Here is a 23,692-nt window from a genome sequence, read left to right as displayed (position 1 = left end):
AGGAGTTGTTATGCATTTGGGGAAGGATAAGGGGCGGGCTATGGGAGGTTGGGTGGGATGGGGGGGGGGGAATATGAGTTTTAAGGCCACTGTAGTGTAGTTGCTGTATTTTAATTGTATTAACCACACAGTTACGAATTAATTGCCTTTTTAATTTTGGTATTGCACCTTTTAAATTGGTCTAGTGTGTTAGCTGGAGTGTTAGCTGCCTTGAGTCCCCATGGGAAGAAAGGCAGGGTATAAATAAAGATAATAACAATTGGGTTGTTAATTTTTTTGGGCTATATGGTCATGTTCTAGAGGCATTCTCTCCTGACGTTTCGTCTGCATCTATGACAAGCATCCTCAGAGGTTGTGAGGTCTGTTGGGTATATATATCCGTGGAATGTCCAGCGTGGGACAAAGAACTCTTCTCTGTTGGAGCTAGGTGTGAATGTTTCAACTGGCCACCTTGATTAGCATTTGATGGCCTGGCAGAGAGGAAACAATCAGGGACAGCTAATCACCTCTCAACAAAAGATTCCCCCAGGCACTAACAAGCCACACCAAAAAACTGCCAGGCCAATTAAATGCTAATCAAGGTAGCTAGTTGAAACATTCACACCTAGCTCCCACAGACAAGAGTTCTTTCTCCCACCCCAGACATTCCACAGATATAGAAACCCAATTTTCCTAGTTCCAACAGACCTCACAACCTCTGAGGATGCTTGCCATAGATGCAGGCAAAACGTCAGGAGAGAATGCCTCTAGAACATGACCATATAGCCTGAAAAAAACCTACAACAGCCCAGTGATTCCGGGCATGAAAGTCTTCGACAATATATAATAACAATTGTTAGTCCTAATATTTTACTGGATAGCAACAGGTTGTAACTCAGAGTACATGTGCTTAACATGTATCTGTTTCCATGTTTAATCACTGACATCTCCAGGTACATCCAAGCAAACCCCATATCCTTTGGGAGCTGCTAACTGCCATGGAAAAAGAGAGGAAAATGTCTCAATGTAAGATTGCTTCCTTAGATCATTCATTGCTTCATGGAATTTTCCAGTATGGTGGTATCCACTGGAATTTGGTTCAAGGACACCCCCCCCCCTCAGATACCAAAACCTTTGGACGCTCTAGTCCCATTATATGCAGTGATGTAGTGTAATGGAGTCCCTTATATGAAATGGCAAAATTAAAGTCTGGTTTTAGGAGTTTAAAAATATTTTCAAGCTGTGGATGGATGAATCCATGGATATGGAGGGCTGTCTGTAGCTGTATGGTCAATGTGCTATCCCTGGTAGGCACAGAAAACGAAGTGTGGGCCTTGGAGAAATCTGATTTCTTGTCTGCCATGTACACTGTCTATCGCATAGTACTCCTACTGCTTTTTGCAAAAATTACTGGTATGCGTAGAGAGAAAATGTAGTGTGAACATTGTAGGAGGTTTTGTAAGCTTTTATGAAACAGTTCTGTAAAGAGGCTGTATTGTCAGGATGAGTGAATAAAAGGGTCTTTTGGTGTGAAGACTAGTAAATATATTCTAGCATAGCTTTCTTGAAGTAAAGGCTGCTTCATCAGATGTTCTGGTTATAGCTCATGAACAGTTATACTCTAAATGTGCATGTATTTAAGGTGCCATAGTTCTCTTTATTTTTTGTATTACAAACTAAGACAGATATAAAATGGTCTCTTATGGCAATCAGTTTCAGTTGAGTAATGCAACACATACTTGGAGTGTCTGAGAATGTCTGAGAAACATCGATACTAGTCTTAAATACCTGTGTTCGCACAACCCGTCTCCTAATATTGGCAGTTCAGTGTGAATGTGTGTCCAGTTTCCTACCCTTGATAATTTTCAAAAGGTTTTCCTGTTCAGGTGGTTCTTGGAATCCTGCACCAGGAAGCTTACATATGCTCTTCTTAAGTTTATTGCTCTCAGAGCTATGCAAATGCTGTGTTATAGGCCTTTTTGCTTGTTTGTATAGTCAGAACGTGATTTTAGGTATTTATTTTTTTGAAATTAGCATTGTTATGTCCGTCTTTGCTATGAAGAAAATTGGCCTGTTATAGTTAACTAAAGAGCTCTTGTCTGTGAGAGATGACATTCATCCCATTTCTTGAGGAGACCTCAGACTCATCTCCCTTGCATGGGTCCATTCTCACTATAAGGACAATGAAAGTTGAAATTATTTAGACCCATTTCAATATTTATATTTAAAATATGCTTTCTCAGAGTGTTAGTGTTGATCTGTGTCATGGGAATAAATATTTCCTTGTAGAATTGATAATGTATGTTTCTGTGACCCACCATGAGCTTCAAATGGCAGAGAGGTGATAAATGCCTTAATTAGATAAAATAAATGCCCGTTACCTTTTAAAGAGTTTCAGAAGTTCCTTGTAACAACATCTCATTGGTATACTGCTTCTTTTTCATAGGGATATTAGCCTAAACACTTCCAATGAGATTCTAGGGGATTATTCGCCAGGCAAAATTCTCCTTCCAGCTATTAAGTGTAGCATACTCCCTCTCTTTGTAATCACATTGTCTGGAAGAACCTTGAGAGTTAAGTCACCTTGCAAGAGATGCTGGTGAAGCTCCTGTTCTTGGTTTCCATGGTGATATTACAGCATGACTTGCTATTTTATTCTGTCTGTCTCTCTACTGAAACTCTAAATTCAGAATCGAAGTGGCAAACTTCTGCCCTGGCTGTATCTTATCAAGTGGTGGGCAGGAATCCTGGTGGAATGCCAAATCATACAAATTAATCAATGAAATTTTCTGCATATAGAAACATTGAGGAGAAGAGCTTTAGCTTAGCTTAGCGTCCTTCCAATTATGCAACCTCAGCGTAGGTAGAGTCTGCAAAGGGCACCCAGTCCAACCCCCTGCATACATTCCTTATCTATATGGAAGAAACATTTTAATAATGTTGAACTTTCAATTGTCTGGCCTCTTTCTGAAGTGGTAAGCATCAGAGTCAGGTTTACCAGTGTAATTGGAAACTAGGTTTTAGAGTGTCTTTGAAGAATTAGCAGTGGTTCTCAGCCTTTTTTGGCCTTCAACTCCCAGAAATCCTAACAGCTGGTAAACTGGCTGGGATTTCTGGGAGTTTTAGGCCAAAACACCTGGGGACCCAAAGGTTGAGAACCACTGGTAGATAGCCATTAAATTTTTGATGTCAAGACATTGTTGTGTAGTAAAAACAATTCACCGGTGAGAACCTGCTTGAAATCCTACCTTGGTTGTGAAGCTTATTAGGCTTATTCAGCCACTATCTTCAGCCTAGCTCACAGGGCTGTTGTGAATTTAAAACTTAGGAAGAGTATTATTATTATTATTATTATTATTATTATTATTATTATTAACTTTATTTGTACCCCGCTAGCATCTCCCACAGGACTCGATGCGGCTTACACAGGCCAGAGCCTCAAAACACAATACAATAAAACATAACACAATAATAAACAAAGCAAATCAAAACAATCAAGCAAAATAACAACAATAACTACCTCAGGACACAATTAAAGCTGGTTTGGCCGGCGCAATGGGGTACAGAGGTTAAAATGCTGAGATGGCAGGAGGAGTATTTTACATACCACATCTAGCTCTTAAGAGAAATAACGAAGATGCGACAACAAAATAAGGATTCAATTTATTCAGTTGTACTTGTCACCATTCTGATAGTTGTGACTAGGGTGTGGTTGTCATCTGGTAAATGAGATAAACTTCACTGTTATGACTTCACCCCGACTTGAGAGGTGGGTGGAGGTGATGGAATATGTCACCCTCATAATGTGATTCTGTAATTCAGAGGTCACTGAAAACCCCATACTAACTTTGGAGACAGTTACCACCCCTCCCTTTCTCAAAAGTTGGGAGGAAGGAAGGGGTGGATTGGTTACTGTTTATCTAACCTTCTACAATGTGTCTTAGAAGGGCAGGGTCAAATTCAACAAACTCCAAATCTAGGAAGGTAGGATTTCCAGAAAAATTGAAGCCCTGGAGAGATATTTTTTTCTTGGAAGTCTGAGAATACAAAAAATTTGATAAACAATTACTTTCTCATCAGATGTAAACTTTACTCTTTTAACTAATTTATAATTCATTACTGTTTGACCTATTTATGACATTTATATATCAATTCTATGTATATCTACTGCTACATTAAGGCTCAGTTTACTTTCAGGTGAAGATAGATTGGATTGCAGCTTGAAAAGTGTCATTGTAGAATTAATGGTATTTGACAGCCCTTTAACAGTCATGTCAATGATTTAGAATCATGGGAATTGCAGTTTTACAAGGCCAAAACAGTTTTCCTCTCTAAAACTGGAAAGGGATTGCCAAATCCTCTTTTGCTGATGTGTCTCGGCCTTCTTTAGCTTGCAGCTGCAGGGTTGACATGAATTATTGCACTAATCTTCTAAATGCCCTCTAGCACACTTTGGGAGTGAGCCCTTGTTGGCCACAATAGATCACCCTCTTTTCTGTCCCTGACCTCCCATTACATTTTGGAACCACAGTACAAGGTTAGGAGCAAGATTATTGCAGAAGAGTGGAGGAAAATAGCCCTTGGTTTAACAAACATTTATTGATTGGTCATCAAGGCCAGCCAAAATTTGTTGCCCCCACTTCAGTGACAATGTGATTGAAATTTAACTTTACTCCTGTATTTTAACCAAAGTTATAAATTTGATTTTTTTTTAAAAAAGGAATGACTTTATACTTATCATAGATACACGTAAATACTTAATATTTTCCCCTAACTATTGAATGTATAATATAAGCTAAGTATGGGTGTCTGTACTTTGTAGGATAGAAGTGTTCTGAAAGCACCAGGTGCCATGTTTGTTGAATGTCCTGTTTAAATATAAATTCCACTGGTGGCAAAAGATAATGGACAGATTTCACTAGAGCCTGTTCACAATCTACGATAATCTGGGAAGGGCTCTTTCTTTGTCATAGTACCGGCCCAAACGTATTTGGTGGGGAAAAGGGACAGGGTCGTTTTGGTGGCTCCTCCCAGACTTTGAAACTCTCTTGCAAGAGAGACCAGGATGGCCCAATCCATGCTTGCCTTTTTCAGGCATGTGAAGACATATCAGGCATTTGGGGGAGGATGAGGGGCATGCTGCTGGGAATGTTGTGGGTGGGGTTTTGGGGGGATGTTTAGCTTCTAAATGAAATTTTAATTGCATTTCTATTGTGTCTTAATGGCATTTTAACTTAATGAGTCAAACATTTAATTGTTTTTAAGGTTTGTATTTACCTTGCTTTTCAAATTTATTGGGCTGTGTCTTGTTATTGTTAGCTGCCTTGAGCCCCTATGGGAAGAAAGGAAGAATAGAAAGGAAGTAAATAAATTAATATAAATTTAAATATGTGACAGAGCAATCTTGTATCTCTCATATTATTCAGAAGGAATGTGAACATTGTTCGGTACAGATTCTTTGTGTTATGTTTCTCTTGGAATCTTGTCTCTTGTAATCTCATCAGACAGGGTGAATTTAGCATCTTAGGATGCTTTCACTCTGTGTAATGGATGGAGCCCCACGCTGGACTTCACATGACGTTGTGTGACATCTGGCTGAGGCCCCGCCATGAACCGGGGAGAAAGCGTCACTGGGCCCTTTCCCTCAACATGGGAGGTTCCCAATGTTGTGATGGCTGTAATGGAGCCAGCATGGCGTCTTGCCGGGAGGGCGATGCTTTCCCCATGTGATGGGGAAAGCGTCGCTAAAAGAGAGCTGTGTGCGGGTCGACAGATTGGCCATACAGAATAGGGCTATTTTTTTTTTTTTGTAATGACAGTATAAATGTTTGACCACTTTTTATAAAAGGGTCCCATCATAGTTATGTAGTCAGTTTTAGCTCTGTGCTAGTGTTGGGATTTCTCTTATAATCCTCAGAAATACAGTACAACTTCCATATTTGCTGAAGATATGTGTCAAGATCCCCCTGTTGATATCTAAAATTCCGGAAAACAGGAATGTAGCATCATATTGAAGACTAACTGGTTTTTATTTTAACCTGAGCATTCATGAATATAAACCAATTTTTTGCACTGAAGAATCAGCCTCCCTAGAGAAGGCAGGCAGCAAATCCTCTATGGGTGCTGGAAGCAATATCGATCACCCACTCTTATGAGCCACATCCACACCAACTCAGAGATTCTGTTGTGTTCTTGCATCCGGATTATTTTTTTTTCCTGTACCCCTGCTGATTTTGGTTTTTCAGTTTTTGGCTGATTCTCTGACTCTTGACCTCTAGGCTGCTGATCAACCACACTGATTCTCATTTCCCCAAGCACATTACGGTACAAATGTGCTTCAGGTAGAGCAACATGTAGGTTGAACCGAATGATCCTTCAGCTGACCTTTAACAGACTTTGAGATTATAGCCTTAGCTGCTTTGAAATATGTGAAATAGTCATGAGAGATGGATTGTAAAGTGGGATATCAAACTTGTTGAATTGATGATTGTATTACTTTAAGCAGGATAATTGGCAAAGCAACCAAAAGATTACATTTTTATTCCCCAGATTTTTTGCAATAATGCTGAGTTCTATCAGTATACTTCCAATTATAGAAGCTCAGAAAAGCAGTGTGGACTTTATTTAAGAAGAGTACACATGATCGTCTAAATTGCTGCTTACATTGTAATTCTGGAAAGACTTAGACCCATTTCTTTTTTTTTAAAGTTTGCAGATATTTGAAGAAAAGATTGTGCTTTGCCACTAGGGAAATGTGTGAAGTGTTACTATATAGCACTTCATTAATAGGCAATTTCAAGCCTTCTGTCGACTTGATTATTTTTCTAGAAAAAAGTGACTGTGGGGGCGTAGCATAAGGTGCACTCCATATTTGTTACCAGTTGGAAGTGTATTTCAGAGATCAGAGTTCTTGTTAAAATGAATGATAGATGAAGGCACTAAATACCGAATTTGAAAAAGAACTGGCATTTATTAGTCGGTAGCAGGTAGATGTGGGTGTGGGTGCTGCTGCCATGGTAATGTGATGAGCTGTTGAATCCTGATAGGTCTTGCTTAAAGAAATAATATTAAAATTCAAGATACTGCTGTCTTGAATATGGTGCAGGAAAGAAGCCTCCTGTTCTAACTGTAATGCCACTTCAGTAGTTTGTTGCAAGTTCCATAAAAATTGGAGATTCTGCAGAAATGAACAAGGTTCCCTGTGTCATTTATGCAGTGTGTACATACATATAGGTGTCTTCAAGTTGCCTCTTGATTTATGGCAACCCCATGAATTTCATCAGGCTTTCTTAGACAAGGAACACTCAGCTGATTTTGCCATTTCCTTCCTCTGAAATACAGCCTACAGGAGCTAATCTTTGTTATCTATTTCCCATCCAAGTACTAACCAGAGCTGACCCTACTTAACTTCAAAGATCAGATGGTAGCTAGTAACTTTAGTGTATTTACTAGGGCTGTGCAAAATTATCGTTAGTCCTCGTAAGTCAGATCAAATTCATTTAATTCAAACTGGTCATGTTCTAGAAGCCTTCTCTCCTGACGTTTTGCATGCTATAGATGCAGGTGAAATGTCAGGAGAGAATGCTTCTAGAAGTTGGCCATACAGCCCAAACAACCTACAACAACCCAGTAGCAAGTTTCACCCCAATAACTGTAAAAGTGAAGGAGAAAGGAGCTCCTGAAGTTTCCTCACTTGCACAATTATAATGAAAAAGTAACGAAATTTTGTTACTCTCGTTATAGTAACAAAATTTTCCACTAACAATACTTTAGAAACTATTGAATTTCCTGCGTCTTGGCAGGGGGTTGGACTGAATGGCCCATGAGGTCTCTTCCAACTCTATGATTCTATGAAACGCTGGCGCACCCTAATTTTTTTTATGAGTTTTGAAACTTTTTTTCATTGATCGCACAGGTCTAGTATATACCCTTTGCCTTTTCATGTTTTACACTTGAGACTGTAGGAGGCTAATTAGGAAGAAGGCTAGTGATTGTCTTTTCTAATTACCTCAAACAGAAAAGCATTTATCTTGCTGAAGGTCGGGTCAACCTCTTCTCTTCTAACTGGAAGAAAAGCTGAAGACATTGTTTCAGCTGTACTAATATTGTGTAGTATTATTCCACACTCACAATGTGTTTCCTATGAAAATTGAGACATAACTGGAAGTCTAACCTCACCCTTCCTGATATAACTATTTGATGTCTACTTAAGAAGCACAAGGGGCAAGGCACTAATGTAATCTGAATTCCGTAAGAATAAAAACTGAATTATTAATTAAATTCATGTATACTTCAATATTTAGCCTCTTCTGCTATGCAGTGGATTTGAAGTATCCATATACATCTTGCTTGCTTCTTTTATGCTTCTAGCCTGGACTTCTGGTAAGCATGTATTGAAAAGTTATGCTGGAAGGTTAATTTAGGAGCCCCCGGTGGCGCAGTGGGTTAAACCCCTGTGCCGGCAGGACTGAAGACCGACAGGTTGCAAGTTCGAATCCGGGGAGAGGTGGATGAGCTCCCTCTATCAGCTCCAGCTCCTCAAGCGGGGACATGAGAGAAACCCCCCACAAGGATGATAAAAACTTCAAATCATCCAGGCGTCCCCTGGGCAACATCATTGCAGACGACCAATTCTCTCACACCAGGAGTCACTCCTGACACGACAAAAAAATAAATAAATAGACATTTGGACTATCATTGTCATTATCATAATTGTTGTAAATAATAACAGTTGCTTGAGAAAAGTGAAAGCTAGTGCTTTCAAGATTCTGAGTTATGCATCCAAAACCTGATGTTGCTGTAGCTGCTGCTGTACATACAGCCCTCCATGGCTACGTTTGTGGCTCTCAACACCTCCAGTCTTGCCAGACCATAGTTTTGGGGTCCCCCCTGAAAAAGAGAATCTACTACCGTATCTCTTGTGGAACCGTCTCTTTCAAAGATTGTCAACCGCTACCCATATTTAAAGTCCAGAAGTAGATTTGGTCACTTCAGGTTTGGTTGGTTAAAATATACTGCTTTCTGTTGACCTCAGGGCAGAAAAATGGTTCACAAACATGCTGCATTTGTCAACCCTGTGTATGTTGCGTGCACCCTGGTTGATTTTTATTGAGATGGGGATAGATGTGTCCACTTGTCCTCTGTACATAATCTTTTGTCAAAGATTGTAGCATTCTGCAATTGATTTAGATGTGTTTTTACTTATTGATTATCATATGTTTAATCCTAATCAAAACTATTTAGTATTTACCTGGTGATGAAGAGTATACATGAGCACAGAGTTAAGTGCATTGTATTTTGGATTAAATGCTTAAGACTTTCGCAGAGTAAGATGGGTAATTACTTGTTAAAAAAAGCGTCTTTATATAATGGAAAGTAAAACAACAGTGCTGCCCTTTTGATCAATATTCATACATTGATGTAATAATAAATACATGACCCAGTGTTTGGTATGCATAGTTCTTGGAAGGATTTTAAAGTGTAACATTTTCCGAGCTGTTTCACCCTTCTCTTCTGTATTGTGGTTGCAATTACTGATGTGTGCAATCTTAACTTGGGAGTATGTCCATTTGAACTAAGTAGAGTTCGTTCTTTAAAGACAGATTGAAGATTGTTTAGTGCTTCATTGTTTATAATAGAAAACTATGCATTTTGTAATGCATGTGTGTATGTATATATCTAAGCATACATACACCTATGCATATAATATTTGTATTGTATTCTGTATTGTACACACTAGTACTGTAATCTGCTTTAATTTTCTATTATTCTAGTACTGTATTACATTTTAAAAAATAACTATTGTATGTCACAAAATATCCAGCATGCACCACATTCCTGCCCCTTTGAGCAAGAGCTCCACAGTGCTGACACCACCAAATCCAAACTTTGCTGGGTTTGTGCCAACCAATACAGAAGTTATATGTGTATGTGGGTGCATTATCCTTTTTTTCTGGCTATTTTTCTGCTTTGGTTGTCCTTAAAAATGCTTCCTGGAGAGCCAGCTTCAAAGCTATAAACTTTTTGCCCTGGAGAACAGAGGCAACAGGAGGGCTTTGGCATTGTTTGACTTTGTAAAATGAGGGGACTGCTGTTAGATATCTTTCTCGTGCTACAGACCTCATACAGGGAATAGCTACAGTCATCTAATGACTGCTGGGTCAGCTTTCCCAGGTACCGTAAGATTTGCATTTATATTTTTAAAAATCTGACTTTTAGGTCAATTTATTTCTACCTGCCATATGGTAATGTTGGGGTTGCTTGATACTTATTCTGCAAAACTTGGAGATGTTAGTTTTGTATTACAACTCAGAATTGGTAGCTTTAACCCAAAATTTGTAGCATTTTGAAGATTAGCATTTTTATTAGAGTTTCTATCAGTGGGTCTCCTTGAAGTTTGGACAGGTTGAAAAGATCTCAGCTCAACCAATCTGAAAGTCACTGATTGTACTGCCTTTTCAGGTCTAATTTTATGTAGAAAGGTGTGTAATGGATCTTTTGTCTCAGGAAGTATCATCAGTATTCAGAAACTTCAACTTTAAGGGAACCGTGACTTGGTTTAAAACAACAACACAAAAACTTCAAAATTGCTTCGATTTTCACTTTGAATTTTATGGTTGATGATATGGTTGAAGAGTCCATCATACAAATAATGCTTACTCTTTTACAGGTTTCATTGAGAAGATGTCTTGCAAGGGACTTCTTGGATTTGGACAACAGCTGTTTCGCCGGAAAGTGGTAGACTGCACAAGAGAAGAGAGCCGGCTCTCACGGTGCCTCAACACCTTTGACTTGGTGGCTCTTGGTGTTGGCAGTACACTTGGGGCAGGAGTTTACGTTCTTGCTGGGGCAGTTGCTCGAGAAAACTCAGGACCTGCCATTGTCATCTCCTTTCTGATTGCTGCACTGGCCTCTGTGCTGGCTGGACTTTGCTATGGGGAATTTGGTGCTAGAGTTCCAAAGACAGGATCGGCGTATCTCTATAGTTATGTAACTGTTGGTGAGCTTTGGGCATTCATCACTGGCTGGAACCTGATTCTTTCCTATGTCATTGGTGGGTATTTTCATTCCACTTATTAAGACTTTATATTGGTATCTGTAAAATGTCTTTATTTTATGGTCTCATTTTAACAGCAATTTCACTTGTATTGCAATAAGAAATGCACAATATACAGTATCTGAATAGGAAAAAGTGGGTAGCATACTCAGACTTGCATAGTGGATGTTAAAATGAACAATTTAAAAGATTTTGTGAGCCCGCTGAGATGAATAGACATAAGGGTATTCTAGATTTAAAGTTCAGATTTCATTGCTATATGACATTTGAGTATATTAACATTCTATATTTGTAGCATAATTGCTACATCCCGGTTGTGATGAGGAGAAGCTTCAAAAGGGGGAAACGGTTAGTCAGATCTATGTTTAGAACTATGTATGGAACTGTCCACAGGTTCCTTTTTCATTAGGAATGGTTTAGTGATGATTGGACAACTGATACTAGATTTTTTTTCCAGGTTAAGTAGTTAATAAGAGCAAGCAAAGCAAAGTTTATTGATTAGTCCACGGAGCTTATCAACATTAAAAACAAAAACAGAAACGTACACAAATAAACAATAATCACTATCCTAAGACTCTCATAATAGTGAACTAACATACATTCAAACTTGATAAGTTGTTAATAAGAGTTGTGAGAAATAGCCCAGTCATCATCTGTTTTGATGGATAGAGTACAAACAGATGTGTGTATACAACTGCATACACTACTTTAATTTAAAAGATTCTGTGCTGTTTTCTAGAAGTCAGATCTACTTACAAAAATCCTATGTATAATACTGATTACAGTAGTGAAAGGATAATGTCAGGGATGAGACTTGTGCAGCCCTTCAGCTGTTGTCACACAATATCTTCCAACAGCCCTAGCATTTTTAGATAATGAAAAAGCTGGAATCAGTATCCCCATCTGGAGGACTGTACTATTCACATTGCTACAAACACCAAACAGCAAGTTAGGCCATACCAATGAATTAACAACAAGTAGTTGTCTGTAACATGTTTCAAGGACTAAGTGAAAATGGTGTATCTTGCAACCTTACTGGAAGCAAGTGAAGAAGCGAAGTTTTGAATTTCAAGCAGAAAATGACCCCATGGCTTTTGAGTAATCACCCTAAAAGCCTTGCTGTGGTTCATTTTAAAAGACAATTTTTTCACTTAATTCATGATTGGAGTAGAAAATAGAATCTGGCAAGGACATTATGCATTGTATGTGGAGACATGGTGGCTAATGGGTTAAACCCTTGTGCCAACTGAACTGCTGCTTGAAGACCTAAAGGTCGGCAGTTCAAATCCACAAGACAGGGTGAGCTCTGTCTGTCATCTCCTGCTTCCCCTTTGAGGACTTGAGAGAAGCCTCCCATAGGATGGTAACATCCGGCCGTCCCCTCAGCAACATCCTTGCAGAAGGCCAATGAAGAGGCCTGCTGTGTATTCTCAGGTCGCTTCTGATATGATAAAAAAAACAAACATTGTGTGCACTTCTTATTATTAACAGATAACATATAGATAGATTTTAGGAGGGTATAGATAAAGGACTATCTTCCTCACCTGACAGCTTCCAGATGTTTTCACCTGCAAACCTTATCTGTCTTATCCAACTGTATGAATTATTGGAATTGTAGTCCAAAATATCTGGGATTGAAAAGATTAAAATAGTTAAGTCAACGATTGCATTTAAACAATCGCAAACACTTTTATTTGAGTGAGATATGTGAGAATTTTATCCGTGCATGCAATTCATTCACTCTTTTCTTTGCAGTAAGCTGTGGTGAAATCAGTCTCCATTAAAAAAAAAAAAAGAATGCACAGGGAGGGTTTGTTTTAAACAAGCAGGCAAACATTTTAAATGAATACTTATAAAACCTCCAGTCTTAAATTTTGCAGTCCCCACTAGATAGTAACACATAACTCTTTTGAACATATGGGTTAGTACTAAATGCATTGCTGAAACTGGTAGCATTTATTCAACTAAACTAGGGGTCCTCAAACTTTTTAAACAGAGGGCCAGGTCACAATCCCTCAAACTGTTTGAGGGCCAGATTAAAATTTGAAGAAAAAAAAACATGAATGAATTCCTATGCACATTGCACATATCTTATTTGTAGTGCAAGAAAAAAAAAAACACTTAAAAACAATACAATAATTAAAATGAAGAATATAAATATATACACTTATTAGTATTTCTATGGGAAGTGTGGGCCTGCTTTTGGCCGATGATATAGGATTGTTGTGTGCTTTCAAGTAATTTCAGACTTAGATTGACCCTGAGCAAGGGCCAGGTAAATGACCTTGGAGGGCTGTATCCGGCCCACGGGCCTTAGTTTGCGGACTCCTGAACTAAACCATAGAATCATAGTTGGAAGAGAGTCCAACCGTGTTCTGCCATGCAAATCAAAGCACTTCCAACAGATGATCCATCCTCTGCTTAAAAACCATGAGAGAAGGAGACTGCACTATACTCAAGGATAGCATATTGCACTACTGAACCGTCAGGAAGTTTTTCCTAATGTTTAGGTGAAATCCATTTTCCTGCAGTCTGAATCCAATGCTCTGTGTCATAGTCTCTACATTTCTTTCATTGGTTATATTTACTTTATTATTGTTTGTTGAAAAAAATTATATCTTTGTAGTAAATTATTGTCCTTCTAGGGAAATGTATCTATATTATATGAATTTAGAACCCAGATAGGAAGCTGAATTTAATATGTTGATATTATGTCACCTGCACAGGAACACCTTTAGGGAATTTTGGATCATTATACTAATGGTGGGTTAAAATCTGCTTAAAGCAAGTTTTCCCTTGGCACATAGTGAATGGTACTAGTCTGTGATAATATCTGAACTACTTAGTACAATCGTTCAGCTAACAGCTCTTATTGAAGGGAGCAAAAAATTAGTTCATGCTTTTTTTAAAGGTGTGTGTTGAGAAACAAAGGTAAATGCTTTTGGTGTTTTTTAAATAGTTGGTGAAGCACAGCATGCATTTGTTTTAAGGAGCAAATTTGTTCACAAAAAGAAACAGGAGTGGTAGCGTAGGAAGGGTGTGGAGGGAATGTACACTCAACTTCAAAAGCTTCTTATTTATTTACATCTCCTTGGTGTTGATGCACATCATTTTTAGGAATTTCCTTGCTTTGTAGGCATTTATAGATGCTGGAAAAATACAACTCTTGTTGATCTGAAAATGCCCCCCTGCAAGTCATACTACATTGTTTCCTACATCATTTGCTCTGTTAGATCATGTTCTTAAAGTAGGTTTAAAAGATAGATTTTAAACCTACTTTACATTTTGTAAGTGCCCAGAGAGTAGTCACATATGTGGAAAGGTGAAATATCAGTTGTGTTAATTTGATTTTGAACATTAGAATACAGTAGTCTCATGGTTAATAGTCCCAAGTTTGCAAAATGGATTAGCTCCCCTTCCACCATCCTTGCATTTGGTTTATAACAGGGCTGGATAAACAAAGATAAATTGGGATATGACTTATTTTATTCTGAGCCCAGTTTTTCGTAAGATGAGAAACCATCATATGTCTGTGCTAGAGTTAGGGCTGTGGATTGGCATTGTATGCCATCTACCAAAGATGTACCTTTGCAAGAGACCAAATTGTAAACTCCTTTTCCCCTAGCCTCCTAATTCTGTTGCTTCTCTTTGCTCCTGCTGCCTGTTCACCTGCTTATCTGTATAAACACTGAGATTAATGAGTTGTAGCAGGATTTTCCACCTGCCCTGTAGTCACTTTTTTTAGTTTTGTGGATTAGGTTTATAGCTCTGAAAAATGCTGCACTGTAGCTTTCATGGTGTAGAAGAGACCTCTGTTTTGCTGACCTTAAAGAAGCAGCAAACTATGTGACTGGAAGGGAACATTCAATTTTTCCTGCATTTGATTAAAATCTATTATTTAAATGATTTTAGATTCATAATCATTGTGTACCAAGAATGTATAAATTTAGCAATTACTTTACTTAATTGTCTATTTGCAACATTTCCATCATGCAAGAATTTGTCATCTTCAAACACGAGGTAATAACCATGCCACAGTTAGCTCCTAGATACAAAACAAACAAACAAACAAAAAAAACCCTGTGGTTGCCAGCCCATCTTTTTACCACAGTCCATTGAATTTATGGGAGTAACTTGAACCCACATGAGTAGAGCAGCGTTCCTGAAGCCATAAAGCCAATAATCTGGACAGGTGTAACGGAGGGGAAAATAGAAACCCGAGAAAAAGAGACCTGGTCAGTCCTGTCCACTTGCAATTTTGTGCAACCTGTTTTTCTTGGTTGTCCTCTCTCCAGCAATAAAAAAAGTTTCTTATAGACCTGAGACAACTTCCTGTAGCATTAGCAAATCTATCCATATGGTTATATAGCAACTAGGCAGACTTCTCATATTGACTTGGCAGGGGGTTAGAAACTGGACTGGCCCACAAGGTCTCTTCCAACTCTGTGATTCTATGACTTTGCCGCCTTGTTGCTAATCTAACCGCGCTCCTATAACGTTTGAAATTGAGTTAACCATATTTGAGTGGAGGAATATTACTTGCTCATTGAGGACCTAAAGCATTTGTTTCGCATCGTGTTTGGGATTTCTGATCTAACTATTCCTCTGGGTCATACCCCTGAATTTATTATTTGCTACCACCTCTAAATTTTTGTTAGCTTCTTCCTGGCTTATCTGTAAAGGTTGTTTCTTAAGTAATGAATCTATCCCTATGCCATCTCAGCCTCTGTATATCAATGCAGAATCCTTAAAGGGATCAATACTATATGGAGATTCAAGACATAAAGAAGACATATTTTTAAAATCAAGGGACATGAGGGCCAACATAATATTTAGTTTGTATTGATATTAAGGTAAAGCGGATACTATGCATGATTTCAAGCTAGTTGAAATCCACTTAGATCTTTAGGTGACAGAAAGATAAAATTTACTGTAGGTGAGGCAAGTTCATTTAGTCCTTCAAAGGGGATGATAGAAAAAGCGGTAAATTTCTGAACTGGCAATCAATCATCATCCTAAAATTGTCTTTGTAAGACATTAATTTAGAATCAGCTGATATTGAAAAGATTCCCTTGATATGGAAGGCAGTCAAGATATAATTTGCTTAGGATTTATGGCTATAAAAGAGTCTCAAAATCATGTTCCTTTAGTTCTCCAGCTGGCATGTGCATTTAGCATTTATGATCACTGAATAAAGTGGAAGGCAAATGGATGGAAACGAAAGTTCTTTACGTTTGGTTGAACCACTGAAATAGATCTTACTGGGCAAGGAGACAATTTCTTTGAATTGCATATTCTCTGAAATTGGCACTAAACAGAACAACGCGACTACATAAATGGTGTACCATCTTGTTCTTATGGCAACTATAGTTGGGCTGGATTTTTATGTAATGTTTTTGTTGAAAATGTTTTTTCTTAGAACTGTAACTTTAGCAACTACCTGAAGATCAACACTGATATGGAAAAGAACTGTTTAATGCATCCTATTACACTTGCATCTTTCTCTTTAAAATGTAGCCGATGTTCAAGCATACTAAAAAGGCTTTAACGGTTGTCAGTTTGGAGTGAGAAGCATGTTGAAATTTTGAGAAGACTGAATGAATTGGTGAAAGATTTGCGTGTATGCATGTGTGAGTTGCAATCAGTGTGATGGACTGTGAGGTAATGCTTTTTAATGTGGGGCAGTTTTAGAAAGTGAGCATTTTGCTCACAGAAATTCATATGTACAGTGCCACTAAGGATACCTAAGGGGAATAACATCTTACACTGTATATTGTGTAATTTTGTTTCAGTTGGAAGCACACGAAGGAGTATCTTAACAGTGTGAATGGATGCAGTATATGATTCCACTAACTTCTTGGTCTATTGCCACTCCCCTCTCTTAGTATCCCCAGATAGGTTCGGCTATTCTGATTGATTATTTTGTCTGGGGATAATGAGAGTTACAGTTTAATACATCTGGAGTACTAGGTGAGGACATATTGGTCTGCCATTTGAATAGTTCCTATGTAGCGCTCTGGAACTTTGGGCAGCCGTGGACACTCTCCAAATCCTCCCAACCTCTGTTAAGATAATGAACAAGGAACTTGCCAGTATGTTACTTGTGTAACTGTGTCTTTACATAATTTATATATCTCACACTGAAGTGATGAATAAAGATGGTGTATAAATAAAAATAATGAATAGTCTCAATTCTTCCAATTCTCTTTGTCAGGAACATCAAGTGTCGCGAGAGCATGGAGTGCAACGTTTGATGAACTAATCGGCAGGCATATCGAGAAGTTCTTTCAACAGTACATGTCTATGAATGCTCCTGGTGTGCTGGCAAAATACCCAGATGTCTTTTCTGTTGTCATTATCCTAATATTGACAGGTGAGGGATAAATAACAACAACAACTTTATATCCTGCCACCATCTCCCCAAAGGGACTCAGGGCAGCTTACAAGCGAGACCAAGCCCATTAATGACAAGTTAACCAATAAAACATACCTAAGAACAAAGTGAACATATAACAACTAATTAAACAATTCAAGCAATAAAGTATAAAACATTATTTCAGTAGGTCAAAAACCAATTTTTATAACCAGATCCAGACTATAATTTGCAGGGCTGGGGAAAAGTGCTGAGTTCCACCTGGCAGTTAACTAGGTCTGGGCAATCAGAGAGAGGTCTAATCAGAATGAAAAAAAGGCTGGTTTAGGAAAGGTTTTTTGAAATTGATAATTAATTGCCCTTATGTAGTTTTATTGTTGTCTTTTTTACTAGGGTAAAATACCCTCATTTATTGTAGCCTTGTTTTTAAAACTCTTGTTTATTGAAGATGTCAGGTTTGACCTAACAGCTGCAGAATGAGATCTGTTGTCAGCCACTTCATGCTTGTAGTTGCCAAAAATGGGCAGGGAGCAACAATTCTGCTTTCTCCCAACACAGAGTACTAAAGGAAATTGGATGGAGGGGGTTGTCAGGCTGAAAATCTTTGAATGTTGAAGAATGTGGATTTGTTGCTCTAACCTTTGCCTGTATAATTGGCCAATTCATATAGTGTCCTAGGCGGGAGGAGGCTGGGGTTGAAAGGACAGAACTGCCACCATGCTGGTAGATGGCTGTTGTTTTTAGAAGAATCAGAATGTTAACCAAAATTAACATCTTCAGGGAGTGTATAATTCATTTTCAAGGAGGAAAAAGAAACAAGATCAGTCACCGAAGCCGCTTGTAAAATGTACTGAATTTTGAAACCAAGGGTTATTTGATATTTTTTCTGGTGTATTTTGGCATTTGCCAAACTGGTCTTGTGGATAATTTCAAGACAAATCAGAGTCATAGGTTTGCTTTAGCCTCAGAGTACAGGCAACAATAATTAATCTGCTTTACAGCAACCCTTGATTATTATTATTTATTATTATTATTATTTACCACATTTGTATACTGCCTTTCTCAGCCTGAAGGCAACTCAGGGTGGTTCACAGTTGGCAACAATTCGATGTCTCCACAATTATAAAATACAATTAAAACAGATAATAAATACAATTAAAACATTTAGTATATAATATAAAACCATATAAAGATATAAAAGCAAAGCTTCTGCAAGGAAAAAAATTGCCTCAAATTTTCTTATAAGTTCTCTTTAATTGAAAATCATGTTTTGAAAATGCCCCCAAGTTTCAGGAGTGTCCTGTTGTATTGTTTGTGATAATAGAAAGGGAATGTTTTTCAAGTTTTGTTCCTTTGGTGATTTCACGCACATTGTTACTGCAGAATGCAGCTACTTACAAAATGCAGAAGCAGAATCATAATAGTCAAACCATGATAATTTATAACTTCTGAATCTGTCCTTTGGGTAACTTGATGTGCTGACCATGGGTAGATATAGATAAAGGCAAACAGATCAGCTACACAGCAACTTGTGTCAGTGGAAAGGTGGTGGTGATGATACTACTCTTTGCCAAAACAAAATACCTTGTACTTACTTCATGCTGCAGATAATAAACAATTTTAATTATCCACTATACTTTTTGCAGGACTTCTAACATTTGGTGTGAAAGAATCTGCAGTAGTTAACAAAGTGTTCACCTGTATCAACGTTCTTGTCTTGGGCTTTGTGATGGTGTCAGGTTTTGTGAAGGGATCCATAAAAAATTGGCAGCAACCAGAAAATATCTCACTTCAATACAAGTATGTGCCAGTTTATTTTGCTTAAAAGAATATATGTGCATGTATAGGATTGTGTACACACGTGTATTTAATAGAATATAAGGTGACCCATGTGTAATATAGCCTCTAGCAATTTACAGGGTAGCCATGGCTTGTATGTACTGATACCTCTGCATGGATTGGGAATATGTAAGTAGCACTATTTTCATGATGTTTGCAACATTATTTGAATCTCCATTACTCTAGGATCTCCAATCACCTTTGGATTCTGGTCGTATAGGTCGGACTAATAAATACATGTAGATTTTGTATAAGCAGCCACTCCACTGCTATTCAGACTAGTGAATAATCCACTCCTAAAACCATCATGTTGAAGCAGTCTCTTATGTTAAATGGCCATTAATTTGACTTCAGTTTTATCAACATCATTCAGTACACATTTATTTGTTCATTTTTCTAAACTTTATTTTTATCCCACCTTTCTCCCACTGTAAGGAGTTAAAGAGAGTAATAATGAATATAATACTAAAATGAAACATGGTGTAGTGAGTTCTTTAGATGTGAGGTTAGAAAAGTTATTTTTTTAAAAAATTACAGCTGGCCAAGATGACTGTTGGATTATGTAGGCTGTATTCTAACAAACAACTTCCTAGTTTTGATTAAAATTTGATTGTATGATATAACATAATTTTTCTCAGTGCCAATAAAAGCCACCACTCTTATTTTGGGAAGTTGCTTGTATTCTATGAAGGTGAAAATGTGGTATGCTATGAAGGGGGAAATGTCAGTGCTGAATCTGTGCAATATTTCCAGTAAGAGAGAACGCCTCCCTTACCCACCTCCTAAGCAACATTGTGAGGGTTTTTCCAGCCTTGCAATCCACACAGAGGGCCTTTTGTCTATCCTTGCTCAGGATGTCGGCCACTGGCCTGCTTTCTATGATCACACCTTCTCTGAGCTTTGAGTGGAATTGGACCTGATCTCAAGAGATCAGGTTCTTTTTTAAATAAACTATTTTCTCCAGTCTTTTCCTTTAACAGAAGACCTGGGAGGGTGGCATTACTTTTTTTCGCCTACAACAGCTATTATAGAAAATCTGTAGACTAATGGTCTGACTCAGTAAAAGAAGCTTCCTATACTACTACTATTCTTTTAATGGGACTTATATAATTTCTCAGCACTTTCTTTCCTGTTGGGTTTATGCACATAGCTTCAGAAACAGCACAAGGAAAGAATTAGGCCCATAATTAGTACAGGCTTCTGTGTTATGGTAGATATGAAGTGCACTTTAGGTTACCAGTCTTGTGTCTGTTGTGGTGTCATGGATGTTTTTCTGGTTATTTTTGGAGAACTGCCTTGAATGTTAGTGCTGTACTGTTATCTTAATAACTGATATAAAGAAGCATCTATGTCGCTACCATGGCATATATGATTAGCACTGTTTTTCTAGGGTTTCAGATAGTGTTTTTAAGCAGGATGGATACTAGGATTTGGATGCAGTGCATGTCCTCTATCACTGAGCTCTGACCATGTCTCTAAAAATAGTACCAAGGGGAAGAAAAACCACTGAGTTTGGTCATGTGTAGGTGTTGCTACTGACACTTTAGTTCAGGCATGGGTGAACTTTTTTTTGCCTTGGGGCTGCATTGTGGGTTTGGCCAGGAGGACCAGGAGGGAGGGTGGCCAGGCACACACTAAGTGGGATGGCCCCAGGAGAGAATAAAAATGGGAGAGAGCGGGGCCAGGAGAGGGTGGAGGAGGGCCCGGGTCATCTTCAGGTTGTCCTCCTGGCATAAGGATGGGGCAGCTAACCCCATCTTTATGCCAGGAGGAAAACAAGACATGCGGTGATTGCCCCAATCCTCCTCCCCAATACTCTTTCCTCGCTCTTCGGGCTGTCCTGTCAGCATTATGCTGGCAGGAGGGCAAAACAGACAACGTCTAAGAGCACTCTAGAGGGCTCTCAACCACTGCATGCCTTCCTCGAGCCATCCTCCTGGCATAAGGACAGGACTGCTTACGCTGTTCTTATGCCAGGAGGAGGGAGAGACACGATGGCTGAGAGCTCTCCAGAGGGCTCTCAGCTGCAGCGTGCCTTCCTCCCCCGTTTTTTCTGCATAAGGATGCGGTGAGCCACTGCGTCCTTATGCTGAGAGAACAGGGAAAATATGCAGGGCCTGAGGTAAGCACCCAGGGGGCTGCTTCCGGCCCCTGGGCCTTAGTTTGCCCATGCCTGCTCCACTTCCTATATTTTACTACATCTTTTACTGATAGCTTGGACATGTCTAAATGCACTCTCTTGCTCCTGCTACAACTCCATACTTAAACTTACCTATACAGTATTTGGGGGAAAAAAAAGAATAGAAGAGGAAAGTGGACATTGAAAAAGACAGAATTTCCAGAGATACAGTCTCTTGGAGCAAAAAAAAAAAAAAAAAGAAAAAGAAAAAAAAAGGGGGGTGTCTTGTGACACTTTGAATCTGACTGTTCATTTTAGGTGCAACAAGAACTGATATTGTTTTTGCAGGTTAGTCTTGTTTAACATGAACAATTTGTATCTCACATGGTCTGTGTAGCATGAAATTAAGGAACTGCACCATTAAGTAAGAAATGAAGAAGCTCACAAAAACTTTCAGCCCAATTGGCTCAAATTGCACTGGCTGATTTATGTGATTACTTTGGATCTGCTTGTGAAGATGTTGGCAGGCTGAAATTCTTAGGACATTTTCAGTACAAAGTCATGATCCAAGCTAAGGCCTTCTGAAACTTGTATCTTTTTGGTGTAGGTATACTGCTGTTTGTAGACTTCGGCTTTAGGTGTTGCAACTCCTTATCCCTCGGCCAATAATGCCTCTAGAAAACCAGACTGTGGTTATAGGCTTATAATTTTCTTTTTAAAGTTCAAAGCTGTGTTTCATTTAATAACAAAGGACTAAAAAGCATTTAAAGACATCTAACATTTTGTTACTTCCTAAATGAAGCTAAGGTATTTCAACAATAAAAATAGATTAAAGGATTGTGTTTCTAAACTGTATCTGTTTTATTTGAGCAATCTCATTTATATGTATGCTTAAAATGTTATAGCCTTTGTGCTGTGGTGTTCTCAAATCTACAGATTTTTTTGGTGGAGTTCAAAATGTTTGGGTACACATTTGAGCAGTGCCTTACATTGCAATCCTATACCTGTTTATGGGGGAGCAGATTTGGAAATATCACTCAGAATAACAGCTAATTGTTTCTCAGATTAATGCAATATGTTTGCTTACAAATTTAGTTTTACTTTTTGAGAAAGAAAACAAAAAGTGATCTTAACTAGTGAATACTCTCCAAAGTAATATTTCTGAAATAAGTAAACCGAACTCAGTATTTTTTTAAAATCGAATTTGAATGTGGTTCTTATAACTAAAGATAACAACATTGTCTTTTGTTACTTAACAGAATGAAAACTGAGTATTTTAAAGGAACAAGGTGTATATCAGTAATTGCCGCATAGAAATGTATAAGATTGCACTGGCAAGTAGTCATGTGCATTCAGGACTTACCTTGATCCATTTCGTGTCCCAGCTTTCGGTGGGGCCCCTGATCCATTTTTGTCTGAGCCTCCTGAAATCAGGAGGCCAGATATTTGTTTTTTTTGTTTTTGGGGCCGAAAGATCCATTTTCTTTTGGTCCATTATTGGGAAGGGGGCTTCTACTGCGAGTGGCAAGTAAGGAGCACGTAGGCAGGAAAGCCTGCACCTAAACTGCCCAGGCCTAAGGGTGCAGTTTTTGGGCCTATGCACCTGGGCTTCTCAGGGCCAGCATCGGGCAAGGACTGTTCCTTACTCGGCTGCAGGCCCTGAGAGACCCGGGTGTGTAGGTCCAAAGCCGTCGGCCTGGGTGGTTTGGGCCTATGGGTGCAGGCTTTCCGGCCTATGTGCTCCTTACTTGGTGCTCGCCTGCATGCCCAGCCAGGCCCCACACAATCCATCCAAAAAGCTGGACGGCCTGCCTGCCTTTCATATCGATTGCATTTTCGTTTCAGAAGGGACCTTTCCGTTTTGTGCCATCCGAATGGACAGAACGAAAAGGAAACATGAATGAAACGAATGGAACAAATTTCAGGCCCATGACTACTGGCAAGTTTTTTCTAACAGCCAATCCCTCCAGGAAATTCTGGGAGACAGAGTGATCTTGGCATCCCCACTAAACTGATTCTCAGAATTCTGTGAAAGACGTTAAGGTAGTGAAACAGATATCACGACCATGAGTCCCATGGATGAAATAATCCCACTTGAATGTATCATTGTGTTACAAAATACTGTATGTTCATTGATTTGGCTAGTTTTGTTAAACAGAATAACATCTGATATCTTGCTACTGTTTTTCCAGTGGCACACAGGAACAGTATGGTGTTGGTGGGTTTATGCCCTTTGGCTTCTCTGGAGTCCTCTCAGGAGCAGCAACATGCTTTTATGCATTTGTAGGATTTGACTGCATTGCCACCACAGGTAAGTTCATAGGTA

At 38.7% G+C, this 23,692-nt stretch overlaps 1 protein-coding gene across 1 annotated transcript in view; it reads left to right on the top strand.

Moving 5' to 3' along the window:
• Positions 1 to 23,692, top strand: part of SLC7A1 (solute carrier family 7 member 1) — a 45,882-nt gene that overhangs the window by 8,679 nt on the left and 13,511 nt on the right. The window contains exons 2-5 of the mRNA XM_060770877.2: positions 10,649 to 11,032; positions 17,250 to 17,408; positions 19,055 to 19,208; positions 23,559 to 23,677. Coding sequence (XP_060626860.1) covers positions 10,663 to 11,032; positions 17,250 to 17,408; positions 19,055 to 19,208; positions 23,559 to 23,677 — 802 coding nt within the window. The 5' untranslated portion in view covers positions 10,649 to 10,662. The remainder of the gene's footprint in view (positions 1 to 10,648; positions 11,033 to 17,249; positions 17,409 to 19,054; positions 19,209 to 23,558; positions 23,678 to 23,692) is intronic.

Source organism: Anolis sagrei, chromosome 3 (genome assembly GCF_037176765.1).
Source record: "Anolis sagrei isolate rAnoSag1 chromosome 3, rAnoSag1.mat, whole genome shotgun sequence".
In the NCBI taxonomy this organism is placed as follows: domain Eukaryota; kingdom Metazoa; phylum Chordata; class Lepidosauria; order Squamata; family Dactyloidae; genus Anolis; species Anolis sagrei.
This window is presented reverse-complemented; position numbering and strand designations above follow the sequence as displayed.